The sequence below is a fragment of the Pelodiscus sinensis genome, chromosome 4 (assembly GCF_052426305.1).
Source record: "Pelodiscus sinensis isolate ZL-2025 chromosome 4, ASM5242630v1, whole genome shotgun sequence".
Classification (NCBI taxonomy): Eukaryota; Metazoa; Chordata; order Testudines; family Trionychidae; genus Pelodiscus; species Pelodiscus sinensis.
In genome coordinates, this window is record NC_143055.1 from 125,829,464 (window position 1) to 125,843,638 (window position 14,175).

Consider the following 14,175-nt stretch of genomic DNA (forward strand, 5'->3'; position numbering starts at 1 on the left):
CCCTCTCAGGAATAAGCCCTCTTGCACAACTGTTCTTGCGCAAGAGGTCAGTGTAGACAGGCAACATGAATTTCTTGCACAAGAAAGCCCTATGGTTAAAATGACCATCGGATCTTTCTTGCGCAAGAGAGTGTCTACACTGGCACAGATGCTTTTGCGCAAAAGCACATCTTTTGAGCAAAAGCACATGCCGGGGTAGACGCTCTTGTCTGGAACAGTTTTTGCAGAAGAACTCTTCCGCAAAAGAGTTCTTGTGCAAGAAGCTGCCAGTGTAGAGATAGCCGAATAGTTTGGAGAGTCAGTATCATTATGTTATATACGATAACGTAGTTAGGAATATCTACTTGTAGTGATGTTGGTGATGTGATGTGCAGAGATCTCTAGCTTGCCTCCATTTAAGCACACACATGCCAACACTATTCTTTGGCTTTATCTCAGAGGCTACATCTAAACTGAAGCGCTTTTCTGGGATACCAGAGGTATCCCAGAAAAGCTATGTCACATCCAAGGAATGCATATGCTTTTCCAAAAAAAATTTCAGAAAAGTGCATGCGTTCTTTCGCCATCCTTGTAAACCTCATCGTACAAAGAAGAAGGGATGTGCCGAAAAGAGGAGGTTTTTCCGAAATTTGACGCTGTGTAGATGCACCAAATTTCAGAAAAGTCTCTTCAGAAAGAAAAGCGGAAAAAGATACACAAATTGCGGTTTGCACTTTGCATATCTTTTTCCAACTTTTCTTTGTAGTGTAAACACAGCTAGAGACAGATGATCCTTAAATTCCAACCATAATGAATCAAGATAAACTGGGATAGGAGCCATCTGACAAAAGATCCAAAAGGATCCATTTGGGAACCTTCCACTGTTTGTGATTGTTGTTTGGGTTAACTTAATCCAAACAATTTTTCTTCTTCTCCAGATGGAAGAATCTATTAGAGCACTCAGAGATTGCGCAATGCATGGGACCCATCCTGTGTGATCTTAACTCCCTTTTAAGATAAGGTATGTCTACACAGCAACATTATTTCAAAATAACAGTCCACAGCGACACAGCAGGCAGTTACTTTGAAATAATGTTGAAATACTGTCAAGTTATCAAGCTGGAGTTGTCAAGCTGACTCCTGTAACCCTCATTGTACGAGGAGTAAGGGAAGTCAAAGGAAGAGTGCTCTATTTCGAAATGTGCTGTATAGACACTCCCAATTTTGAAACAAACTACACAATTGACGTAGCTATATTTGAGTTAAGCCCTGCTGTGTAGACTCGCCCGTCGTTAGAACTGAGGGGGCACTTTGCTTTCAGTGAAATCAATGGGAGCTAAGCACCTAACTATTTTTAAGGATCTGAGACTCAGAAGCCACTAGAAGCACACTGAACCTAGCAGTAGCGAGATTCCCTTCCTCCCTTTTTTAAACACAAGAGTTTAGTAAAATTCTCTTTTTAATTTCTTGCAGTAAGTTTCAATAAGCTCTACATTATGATGATTTTAAATGGAACAAAACTACAACAGACCTCCAGGGTCCCATTGCAATAAGGCATAGAATGCCTAAAAAGCCCTGAATTCTAATGAGCACCCTCTTTACAACTAAGTCAAATAAGGTTGAAAAGGGAATGTTCAAATGTGCATTTATCCAGACTCACAGATCCTGCACTGAGACAGCTTTTTTTTAAGAGTGACTAGGATTTCCTCTGTGACATTTTATAGAGCTTTTTAAAACTTCAGTGCTCCCACAACCTAATATTTTTTTATAAACTGTGACGTCAGAAAGCAGGTGACAGATATGGTTAGGGTTGTATTCTTTCCTTTTTCTAGCCACAGTGCTCCCTATGGTGCGCAAAAATCAAAAAGAGTATATTGCTTTCCATGTTCAAGGGTCTCTGTTGTGCTCACCAAAAATCAATACAAACCCTATTATTGATAAAATAGCTACAGCGTCTAATGGTTTGATAGGAATTGAAAACAGATGTTCAGATTCCATAACTTTGGCTCACCTTCTTATTGGGAGCCCTGAACAGCTCTTCAGAGAAAGAGCCTGTGATACCGCAAACTCTGCTACCTTGGAGCATCGCAGATGCTCACGGTCACCGAAATGGGGCCTACGGTCCTGTTGGTTCTGCACTTGGGATAATTCTCAACAGTTTGCAGGAGGAGAAGTTAATTAATTGGTTCTAATGAAGTTGCTATATGATAGTTCCATTTAGTTTCTTCAAGACTTTGCATTCCCCTCCCCTCCCCCACTGGCTTCCTTTGGATAAGTTTGAAACTACCAGCCATAATTATGTCATATAAAGGGGAAGAGAGCCATGAGTCATTGGTTTATGGTATAATGCCTGGCCTTACTGGCTGAGGTTGGGTTCTGTTAATCAGTAGACCTAACTCAATTTGGGTGGGGTTTTAAACTTTAACCCGGGACTGCACACTTAAGACCAAGATATACATTTGTCTCAATAACTCTCTAAATTGAACACATTCAAGTATATTTCTGGTTATAGGATTGATTGCAAAGGTGCTCGGAGTAAAGAACTTTCATTGGCATCAGTGGGAGTTTTGGGTGTGGTGGATCATCGTCTTGGCAAAAGGTCTCGGCAAGTGTCAACATTACTTGGTACTGGGTTGATCACACTCATTTCTTACCTATCTGAAATGTCCTGTGTGTTACGCCCAACCCCACAGAGAATACGCAGCCTCTGACTTTTAAGGGTGGGCTTTTCAAAAGCTGCTCAGGTATGGGACACTTTTGCTCCAATAAAAGTCAACGGTCAACTTCAGTAGTAGCAGAGTTACCCCACAGCTGAGCATTTTAAAAATCGGAAGGGGAAGAGTTAAATGGGCACACACATACCCTGCATGGGGAGCGTTACATCATCGTTGCCTCAAGGCAGCTCGCTCTGTCTGGTTCCTACTAATGAGAAGCAGGCTGGTCTCACATGAGATTTTCTATTAGAGGGGGAGTGGCGTGAAGGAAAAACCCAGCAGCCTCCAAGTGGCCAGCTCTGTGAACGAGTCCAGCTGTGGCTAGGGCTGCACCTGCTAAGCCGCACACATCCTTGAGAGACTTGCTGCCCAGTTGAATTTCATTATTGATGCATTAGGAGTGGAGAGAATGATGTCACCTACAAGCCAGGGAGAGGATCTATCTAGCCTGCATGCTCTGTGGCATGCTGCAAGTTTCACACATGTGGGTTCAACAGCCCTCAAGCCACCTGACTGAAACAGGGAGAGGGTATGGCCTGGAATTTGGAGGGGGCTGGGTGGAAGGGGAAAAGGCACATCTTTTGTTAAGTACCCAACAGGTTAATCACCAGCTGGATTACAGGGAGCTCAGTTCCCCTTCACAGCAGGACTGCTGTGGATCTGTAGGCCAACTGAATTTTTGGTATTATTTGCTAGCTATGGTGTCAATTAGCAAATTGCACAGCTCTGATGGATATCCTGTCGTGCGCGTGGATCACGAGGCTCCACAGCTTAATGGCTTTAGATCTGCCTGTTTCTCTTTGCCACATGTGGAATTTTCATTCTCATTAGAGAGCAAAAGTGGCTTTTGGTTTACATGGTGCAAATTCTATTTCACATTGCATGTGTGCACAACCGGCATGGTTTGGATCCTCCAGATCAGTGGGAATTTGCTGCTGACTTTCATGGAACTAGAGGCAAGACACTGCCACCTATGTCCATAATAACCTAGATACTCTCCATCTTTGCATGGAAAATAATTATTCAAAAGTCGAATTTTCTTTCACGTTAAGGATCCAATCCGACATTCCGTATGTACCCCCCCGAACACGGGAGTTTTGCATGCTCCAGAAATGCAGGATCAAGTCCTACATTTGTAAGAAGACTTTTATAATAAGTTTAGAGAGGCTTGCAGTTAAGGCACTGTCTTGGAGTCAAGAAATAAAGGTTAGTTCATGATTGTCACAGACATCCTTTGCGATCTTGGATGAATCATTTAATCTCTCTAGGTTTCATGTACCCATTAGTTAAATGGGCTTAGTAGTTCTTCCTTTGTCCATCTCATCCATGTAGACATCAAGTTTTCCAAGGCAAGGGCTCTCTCTTACTTGTTTGTATAGGGCCTATCACAATGAGGTCACAAGCTCGGTTGGAACTGTGAGGCATGTTTCTGTGAAATGCATTTAGTTCTCAAACCCAATTAAGACCCAGTGTAACTGAGCTCAGCCCTCAGTGGATGCTCACCTGCTCTCACTCAGCATGAATTTGGCTCTAAATGTTTGAAGGAGGTTCTTAAGAAACCACTATGATTTGCCAGGGAAATTGGCAAAAGATGGGGAATCTTTTCTGCTGTCTGAGGTAAGCACAGTGCCTCCCTTTAACTTCTCTACACATTAAATAGCATCTTTGTTAGAACCAATTAACTTTCACTTCCCCTCCTTCAGACTCAAGTAACACTCCTAGTGCAGAATGGACATGCTTTATATCCTGTTTCAAAGATGGTGAGCGATCCCTGATTCACTAGTGTTTAGCACCTAATGTAGTGATTTACACTAGTGCAGAAAGTACAAACTACACAAACTGACAGGAAAAGGATCACATATGAATGGGGAGCTTGCTTTTGCTTTTCTTTACAAGGTGCAAGGCCGTGGGACTCAGGCCCACAGTTTGGGAAGCGTTTTATGGGCTGTTTGTCTCTCTGGATAAAGGGACTTTTCTTTTGCTTTTGGAACTCCCTTTAAAAAAAAGCACAGATCCTTCTAGGAAACTTACTTTCTTTGTTATATTAACAGGTATTTAGCAGCAACGGTGGGTGAAATTTTCAGAAGCTTTCAGCATGGGCCTAGCCCTTTACTTCAGTGGGAGTGCAGCTGGCTAAGAGTACTTCTGACAGTCTCACTGTGCACTTGGGGTGTACTTAAGTATATTTTTGCAAAAGCTTATTTGTTAAAGATGCAAGTTCTTATGTACGTGAAGTTTGACCCAAAGCCCCACTGAAGTCAATGAAAAGACTCCCATTAACTTCAATTGTATTTTGATCAGGACTATTTTGATTATGTGCCACTTATCAGCTACATAGCAAAGGCCATCATGATGCCACTGGGGAAAAAATGAGTGGGGAAAAAAATCTATTTTCTACAGATAGAAAAATAGCATTGTTTTTATATAGCATGATCCAAATCACGTGGAAGTCCATAGCATATTTCCAGTGGGTTTTAGAGAAGCCTCATAGAGAATAACTGGCAGTTTACAATGGTTTTCATTGTTTGTTTACTTCTTTCAAGATACGCATCTGTTTGTCCATGCTATATGGCTCACAACATCCCCAAGTTGATTTAAAATGTAAAGTGCTTTCAGGTATAAGAAGTAGCTGGGGTAAATAATTTAAAACTTACTTCTGTTTTGTTTAGCCACGCTGACCTATTTCAAATAGCGCTCCATAAATGAATGATTTGCTCTTAGGCCACGGTCAATCCCTGGAGCAAAGTTTTACAGGCGCCTTTAAAACCCTTATAAACAAGGTTGAAATTAGAAGTGCTGACTCAGCCTCAGCCAGAGTAATGCCCAGAGCATTGCTATAACTTACTGCCCTTAAAGCGAACATGGAAAAAGTCCAGGTGAAATTGCTTTTGGAGCTAAGGGCTTATTTCAGACCCATACGTGGACATGCAGCTGTGATAGAGCATTGATGCTGTCAATCACAGAGGGAGAGGCGAAGCTACAGGACAAAAAGACCCAGTACAATGTTTTGCTACCACTGAAAAAAATCTTCTTGTTAATATCATTTATGGGACTTGCTCCTCTGGGGAAAAAGACAAGCCTCTGAGCTCCAGGGGCTCTCCTGCAGGCCTGTCTTTTACAACTAAAGAAGTTGGTCCAATTATAGAGGTTGTCTTACCCACCTGTTCTCTCTACAGGTTGAACCTCTCAAGTCCAGCACACTCTGTTCCAGCAATATCCATGGTCCGGCACAATTATAGTTATTGGGATGTCCTCTTATCATGGGTGTGGCGAAGTTTCCCACAGACCTATAAAGTTTGTTTGCAGCCACCAGTCCTGGCTCTTAGTGTTCTGTGCTGTTATTTAGCTCTAACTAACCTTCTAAGGGTATGTCTACACTACCACCCTAGTTCGAACTAGGGTGGTAATGTAGGCAACTGGAGTTGCAAATGAAGCCCGGGATTTGAATTTCCCAGGCTTCATTTGCATAAAGCCGGGTGCCGCCATTTTTAAATGTCCGCTAGTGCGGACTCCGTGCCGCGCAGCTACACGCGGCACAGACTAGGTAGTTCGGACTAGGCTTCCTAGTCCGAACTACCGTTACTCCTCGTGAAATGAGGAGTAATGGTAGTTCGGACTAGGAAGCCTAGTCCAAACTACCTAGTCCGTGCCACGTGTAGCCGCGCGGCACGGAGTCCGCACTAGCGGACATTTAAAAATGGCGGCGCCCGGCTTTATGCAAATGAAGCCTGGGAAATTCAAATCCCGGGCTTCATTTGCAACTCCAGTTGCCTACATTACCACCCTAGTTCGAACTAGGGTGGTAGTGTAGACATACCCTAAGAGTTCAGTATTCAGTGGAAAGTAATGCTAATAGACAATTTTGTCTTCTTGTGGTTGGGCAAATTTTTTGGTTCAACACTGGTTAGGTTCATCCTGTCGTAACATGGCTATCGGCTTATCTAGACTACACTAGAGTGTTGAAAGAGGATATGCAAATTCAGCAGGACTTAGTAAATAGTTTAGACATGGCTTTTTCGGCACCCCCCCCCTTGTCAAAAAGCCGCTCTTCCTCAAAAAATGAGGTTTATGTGGAATTTGTATATCCTCTTCGACCCTCTAGCATAGTCTAGATAAGCCCTAAAAGACTACTGCAATCTTTTGTTTTCCTTTTGAATGCTCGATAAAGGTACCAAACTAGAGCCAGCCCTCAAAGTTTTAGGGTCAGATCCTGCAATCTTAATTCAGGTGAGCAGCCTCCCTGAAATCAACAAAACTGCTCACCTGTATAAAGGCTCCCTGATCAGTCCCATATTGGACTAAAAAATCCTGGCTGTTACCCTACCTCTCCTCTAACTCTCATTGAAAAAGAACACCTTTCCAATTAATCTCCAAACTCTGCACTAGTTTGAAATGATTTTGCTTTCAGTGCTGACAGTTAGTTACATGAAAAATAGAAAATGAAGAAGATAAGGCTATGCTAACAACTGTGAACCCTACATCTATACTAGTTTCCAGTGGGGATAATTTGTACACCTCCCCTCTCCATTCTAGCTGTTTGTTACATCTTGCATCCCACTTTGTGGCCTTGGCAGGCTGGGAGATGTGGGGTCCTTTAATGGAGCTACACCAGAAATAAATTTGGCCTATTGATTTCAAGAAGCCACGTGATGCCTCCATTTCCGGGTCAGGTTACAGAATTCTTAACTCGCCAAAATAATCGTTACCCATGGGCATAGTCTAAAAGCCGCAGGGGTGTCTCTGAAGTAATGGTTCCAGAATCAGGTTCCTCGTGCTTATGTAGGTAACTCAGGATGGCATTAGATGGAGCATCCAGCTCTTCTTTAGCAAATTATGGTTACTTTGAGGAGGACTCCATACATTCACCCTTTACTACCACAGTGCTGACCATTCCCATTCATTGATTTCTACTGGGACTAACTAGTGATTAGGTAATCACAATAATTGGTCATAAGCATTTGCAGGATCAGTTCTTTAATATGCTTGATTCAACTGGATGGTCACCAGTTCATACATTATTATTACCCAATAAGCAATTTATAGCACATTTGGATTCTGGACAAAAATAATTCTTCTGTATAACTCTGATTTCATATATTTGCATAAAGCAATTCTGACTTCATAATAGCTTTTTTAACAACTACCCCTTAAAGAATGGACATAAATTATTACTTATTTACCTCATTCTAGAGCTTAATAAGAGCCGCATTTGGATTTTACTGATGTAAACAAACGTGCAGTTCATAAAAACTAGATGTGTTTTCCTGTTCTATAGAGATGTAAGAGTTATAGAGTGGGGAAAAAAATACTGTACCTTTGGAATGGGGAATTGGCATTCGCCTGAGCAGTAATATGCATCAAAGGATTTAGGGGAAATAATCCATTCGCTCCAGCCAATGTCTGCAAAATCCACTTTGAGATAGCGCCGCGCACAGTACCTCGGTTCGTTCCACTGCTTCCTTCTTGCTTTCTTCAAAGTTTGCTCGTCAAACTGGAGAGTTTGGCTTTTCTGGTGGTTGCTCTTTCTCTGTTTTTTCTTACTCTTTGTCCTCTCTGCCAGCCGGGGCTGGAGGGTTTTGTAGGGTTTCCTGTCTTCCCAACCCTCGTCCTCACTGTACTGGTACTCGGTACCTGGGAGCTCATTGTTCTGCAAAGGCAACAGGATGCTGGTGGAACGTTTCCGTCGCTGTTCTCCCAGGCTGCTCTTTGAGTGGCTTTCAGGTCTGGGGAAGCCCTCAACCAGGGAATTCCGGTGTCCCTGCAAGCTAGAAACAACACTCTCTGGTTCTGAAATAGCAGAGTCATTGGCGTACACCAGGATGTAAGGTTCATAGCTGGATGGCATCCTCCTCCAGGAATAGCGGCCAGTCAAGGCCATTTTCACGCCAATCAGAAGCTCACCATTCTGCTTTGCCTCCCTCAGGACATGAGTAATGTCCTTCCACTGCCAGGAAAGGGCGTCCCGATAAGCCACAGAAACATTTATTAGAAAATGTCCCAGGGTACGAGTCTGGTTCCCATCAGAAGGAAAGCTCAATATTGAGAGATCTATTTGAATTTCAGGTTTCCTATGTCTATGACGAGAGCAGCCTCCGGTATGGGGACAACTCCAAGTAGCATTTAATAGGTCCCCGATGTAATAATGCAACGAAGCCGACAAGATATTTTCAGACTTGGTCAGGGAGGTTAGATTGAAAACATGTGGCTCTTTGATTCCTGGGCTCCCTAGAAAAATAAATATTTGCATGAGAACACAAGAAATTCTAACACTTTGAAAGACTAAAGAGCCAATGTTACCTGTCCCTTTGGATTGTCTTCACTAATCCCAAGGAAATCTCCCCATTTACTTTAACAGGAGCAGGTATGGGTCATTACATTTGAATACACAATCCCCGTACAGTCCTCCCCATCTTGTGTTTGTGTTTGGCCAAGTGTGCGCATCGTAGAAACTTCAACAGCAACTAGCAGTTTTGTTGGCAACCTCAGGAAAGAGACCAGGGATCAAGTGAACTTGGAAATTAGCTAGGGATGAATATATTATTAGAGTATTTGAGGGATTACCACATATCAATGATTGCATGCACACTGCACCCTTCTAAGGTCAGGAAGGAAGGGAGGAAGGTCACTTGGGCTACATCTACATCTACACTGCAGGCTTCTTGCGCAAGAACTGTTTTGCGGAAGAGTTCTTGTGCAAAAGGTCTTCCACAAGAGTGCATCCACACTGCCATGTGCTTTTGCACAAGAGATGTGCTTTTGTTCAAGAGCATCTATGGCAGTGTGGATGCTCTCTTGCGCAAGAAAGCTCTGATGGCCATTTTAGCCATAGGGCTTTCTTGTGCAAGAAATTCATATTGTCTGTCTAGACTGCCTTCTTGTGGAAGAGCTCTTGCACAAGAGGGCTTATTCCTCATAGGGAGAGGAATAACTCTTCCAGAAGAAGCCCTGTTTTCCGACACTTCAGTGGAAATTTACTTGCGCAAGAATGTGTGTGCAGTGTACAGGGGCGGATATACGGCAGGGCGAGCGGGGCGGCCGCCCTGGGCCCTGTGCTGCAAAAAGCCCCACATATGCACCGTGGCAAAGGTGCAAAAAGCCTGCAGTGCAGACGTAGCTATGAAGTGTTCTGCTCCATCAATGTCCATGCACAAAGTTTACATACCATGCAAATCCCACTCAGAATAGAACCCTAATGCTGGTCCTTTTTAAACAGGGTAAATTTCACCCTGTATTTTTAGATTGGTTCCTAGCATGTTAGAGCAGTGACTCTCAACCTTTCCAGATACTGTACTTCTTTGAGGAGTCTGATTTATTTTGAGTACAAGTATCTCAGCACACTATTACTGAAAATAGTTTCTCATTTTCAACCTATAAACTATAGAATAAATCAATTTGAATCTAAATATTACACTTACATGTCAATATAGTATATTGAACAGTAGAAACAAGCCATTTTGTGTATTAAATTTTAGTTTGTACTGACTTTCCTAGAGCTTTTTGAGTAGCTTGCTGTAAAACTACACAAATATCTAAATGAGTTGATATATCTCCTGGAAAACCTCTGAGAACCCATGGGTATGTGAAGCCCACTGGAGAACCAATGTGTTAGAGCAACTTGTCCACTGGGATAGAGATTGGAACAGTAACAAATACAAAAATTAGGAGACTAATAAAAACATATCTAAGTAAAAAACAAAACATACTGCCAAAACTGTGGAAAAGTGAAAGGTTTCGTCTTCAGTCACACTAGGCCAGGAAAGTACACCAGGACCCACAATATGGTTATTTTAAGGCTTGGGTAAAGCACTAAGAGAAGAAATATTTCTGCGCAATTGGCTAATCCATGATGATGACATGACATTTTATGGACCTTTAGTACAAGTTAATGGCATTCTTGCCATAATCGTTTTCATTCAGACCACTATCCACTCCATAAACTTTCCTGCAGAATGAAGGGGTCACAGTGCACTAAATTATGTCACATTTCAAGGTGCTGAAGTCAATAGCGACCAACGAAGCTGCTAAAGATGAACCAAAACTATAGAATCATAGAAGATTAGGGTTGGATGAGACCTCAGGAGGTCATCTACTCCAACCCCCACCTAATAGGAGATGCCAACTAAATCATTCCAGCCAGGACGTTGTCAAGCCTGGCCTCAAAAACCTCTAAGAATGGAAATTCCACCACCTCCCTAGGTAACCCATTCCAGTGCTTCTCCACTCTCCAAGTGGAATACTTAGTCCTAATATCCAACCTAGCTCTCCCCCTGCCTGCAATCTGAGACCATTGCTTCTTGTTGTTACCTGCCACCACTGAGAATGGGCTAGGTCCAACCTGTTTGGAATCCTTTCCCCTTTTAGGTTTTAATTAGAAGGGAAATCCATCTTATTGGAATGGAAGGGTCAAAAACAGCCTTTTTTATGAATGCATAATCAACAAGGAAACAACCCCAGGGCAATAATTCCATATAGCCACAATATTACTGTGCCAGCGAGCAGGTTCTTGAGGAAAGAGGAGTTTCCATGGCTTTTAAACTGCAGAGGTCAGTCTAACCAAAGGTATCTTGTGCAACTCAAAGACACACTTACAACAGGGGCCCCGAGTCACTATGGTATTAAAGCTTGTGTTGATTATAGGCACACAAGTGATTCCATTGGGTCACAATGAACAACAACAGGTTTTCCTTTTAAAAAAAAAGTTCTACGCTCAGCTTGTGATTACGTCTATATTGGTCAAACTGGCAGAAATATAGATTCTAGTGTTAAGAAACACCGGAGAGCTATAAAACTGGGCTGTATGGAAAATACAGCTAGAGTGGAACATGTGTGTATGCAACAGCCCCCAAAAGGGCTGGAAACAAACCAACACATTAGAAAAACAAGGGAACATTAAGTTAAAACCTTCTTTGACATCATAGCAATCGACCTTCTCAAGAGTCTGAGGAGGGATTTTAACTCCGAGAGTTTGGAAAGAGTTTTTTCATTAAAAGGAACAACACAAATAAAATCCAAAAATGCCCTTGTCAATAGGGACAAGCTTTGGCTACAGAAAATGATTCCTGATCTTAAGCTTTGCCCAAGCACATCAACTGAACACAAATCAACACTTCCCCCTCTCTGATGTTCCAAAAAGTTTGGTTGTTTGTGGGGAGGAACAAGCAAAATCAAACAAGTCATTCTTGCACTCTTACTTAAAAAATAATTACTATCAAACATTGTGTGTTACCAATAGGTGGTGCTGCTTTCATACAACCCACTTATGGAATGACGCAACTAACTAATCCAGTTTCCCAGCCGCTTGTGTCTCTTGTTGGCTGACTATCAGCTATTGTCACTGATGTGTTATGTATTTGATTTTAGCATTGGATTAAAACAAAAAATCTCTCTCTCATGCAACAGAGATAGCAGACTTCAAAGCATGGGCAGTAGGCAAACTAAAACAAAACCCCTGAAGAATCAAGGTTGTAGATTAAAAACAAAACAAAAAACAGTTTATCCGCAAGGTACCTGATCCTGCAGCACTTGCACCCTAAGAACTTAAGCTACTAAGCACTTGCTCCTACAACCACTACAGTTCAAAATATTGATTTAAAGTCAAGAGTTGCTGAGTAGTATGTTAAAGAACGTGACAGTCCTGTAGGACTTTTTTTTCTTTATATAGTCATGGACCAGATCAGCCTTTGGTGTAGATCAGCCTCTCTCCTACTGACTTCACTAGTTAGACTAATTTATACCAGCTAAAGATTCTTTGTAAAATAACTTAAAAAAAAAAAAGACCTGTGGCCTGACTCCCATTTACACAGCACAGCAGTTTAAATGAAATTAGGTCTGATATCCTGAGTTCGAGTTCAGTGTTCTACCCACTATACCACACTGCTTCCTCCCAATAAGAGGCTTTACAAATTTTACATACAGTATAATCTGTGTGACTCAGCAGTGTATGTCTCACACAAGATCACCCTATGGGTTAAAAAAAAAGAAAAAAAAAAGAAAAAAAAATCTAAGCACTATCAAGTAACAGCCCTTTGATATACCTTCCACGGCAAACAAAATGGCAGAACACTTCAGTGCCTATTTGCAGCCAATCCTTCCCAGTTGCCACTCCGTTGAGTATGAAATGCCCACCCACAGACCTAAATACACATCTCAGAGTATGTTATGCTGGAGAGAGAGGAGTGCTCGCAGTACCAGAGATGGGTATGGCACCCAATGCCCCTGCCAACACTTTCTCTTAGGATCAGACAGCACTGGAAGGGGAGATCTTACCACTAGGTATCAGACTCACTAGGCCTGAATGCCTACTCTATAGTGACTCACCATGCAAGAGTGAACAAGATATTTAAACTTCTCTGCCTCAGTTTTCCTGACCTCGTTGAAATTGATGGCAAAGCTCTCCTGCAGCCAGGATCGCACCGCCTTTCTTAAAAAAGGGCAGGTGATGGAGTGCCAGAAGAACAGGTAAGCCTTGTGTGATCTACAGCAGGAAGGTACCCTCTAAGCAGTGCTAAATATGCACATGGTCTGAGTTTAGTATGTGACACTTAGAATCAATCACCCTTACTCAAGGCAGCATTTGCCTTTACTTACTCCACAGTGATATCAGAGATGCTAGAGGGTGACCCATCCTTCGAATGGGAAATATACCATGCTGTGCAGTACCTTTTCCTACATGACCATTCTTTAGTTGTGACTGTTGTGTTTTCCTTTCCTCCCACAAGAGACCACAGCTGTTTGTGCTGCCTGCCACCATTACTGGCATAAAAAGTATTTTGAAAAAGGCAGCATGCCTGCGAAGCCTGACACCACCAGCATAAACATGTATTCATGTTACAAGGGGCATTCCCAAGCATCAATAATCTGGAACCAGGCCACTAACATGTGGCGTGTTTACCTTTATAGAGGATACACTGACGTTTTTATGGACTGCCAAATCTATCCCATGGGTGAAAAAGGATGCAATAATGAGGGCTATTTAGCCATACAGTCGTCATTAGCCATAGTTTAAATTAGATATTAAAGCAGTGCACTTGCACCAGTATATAGTTAGGAACGTATCAGCATTTCCATTATAAAACCCTGTTTTCATAGGTTCATAGCACCACTGAGCTGAAACTTGAAAGAGAAGATCTCAAGGCCAGGAACACAATTATGGTGCCAAATTTCTTTCTCCCTTAACTTCCCCTATCACTTCCTATCAGCCTTCTCCCAAACTCCCCCATGAATTTAGATACATTAAAAATATGCATGTATATTTAACTCTCCATTTAAAAAAAATACTCAGCACCATATTCATTTTTTTTGAAGAAATGTAGGTTGTAATATTGACCTGATGGTTGATACCTGGAATTAAAAAAAATAAAATAACCCAAAACCCTACCCTGCTATGAAAGTTATTATAGCTTTAATGAAAAACTTTGAAAAGCAATGAACATGTATGCTCAGTAACTAATTTACATAAGGTATTTTATGACTGGAAAGATTT

The 14,175-nt window shown here is 42.0% G+C and overlaps 1 protein-coding gene across 1 annotated transcript in view; it reads right to left on the bottom strand.

The window, feature by feature from the left end:
• The window catches only part of BMP3 (bone morphogenetic protein 3), a 30,823-nt gene that overhangs the window by 9,053 nt on the left and 7,595 nt on the right, over positions 1–14,175 (bottom strand). The window contains exon 2 of the mRNA XM_075929471.2: positions 8,008–8,918. Coding sequence (XP_075785586.2) covers positions 8,008–8,918 — 911 coding nt within the window. The remainder of the gene's footprint in view (positions 1–8,007; positions 8,919–14,175) is intronic.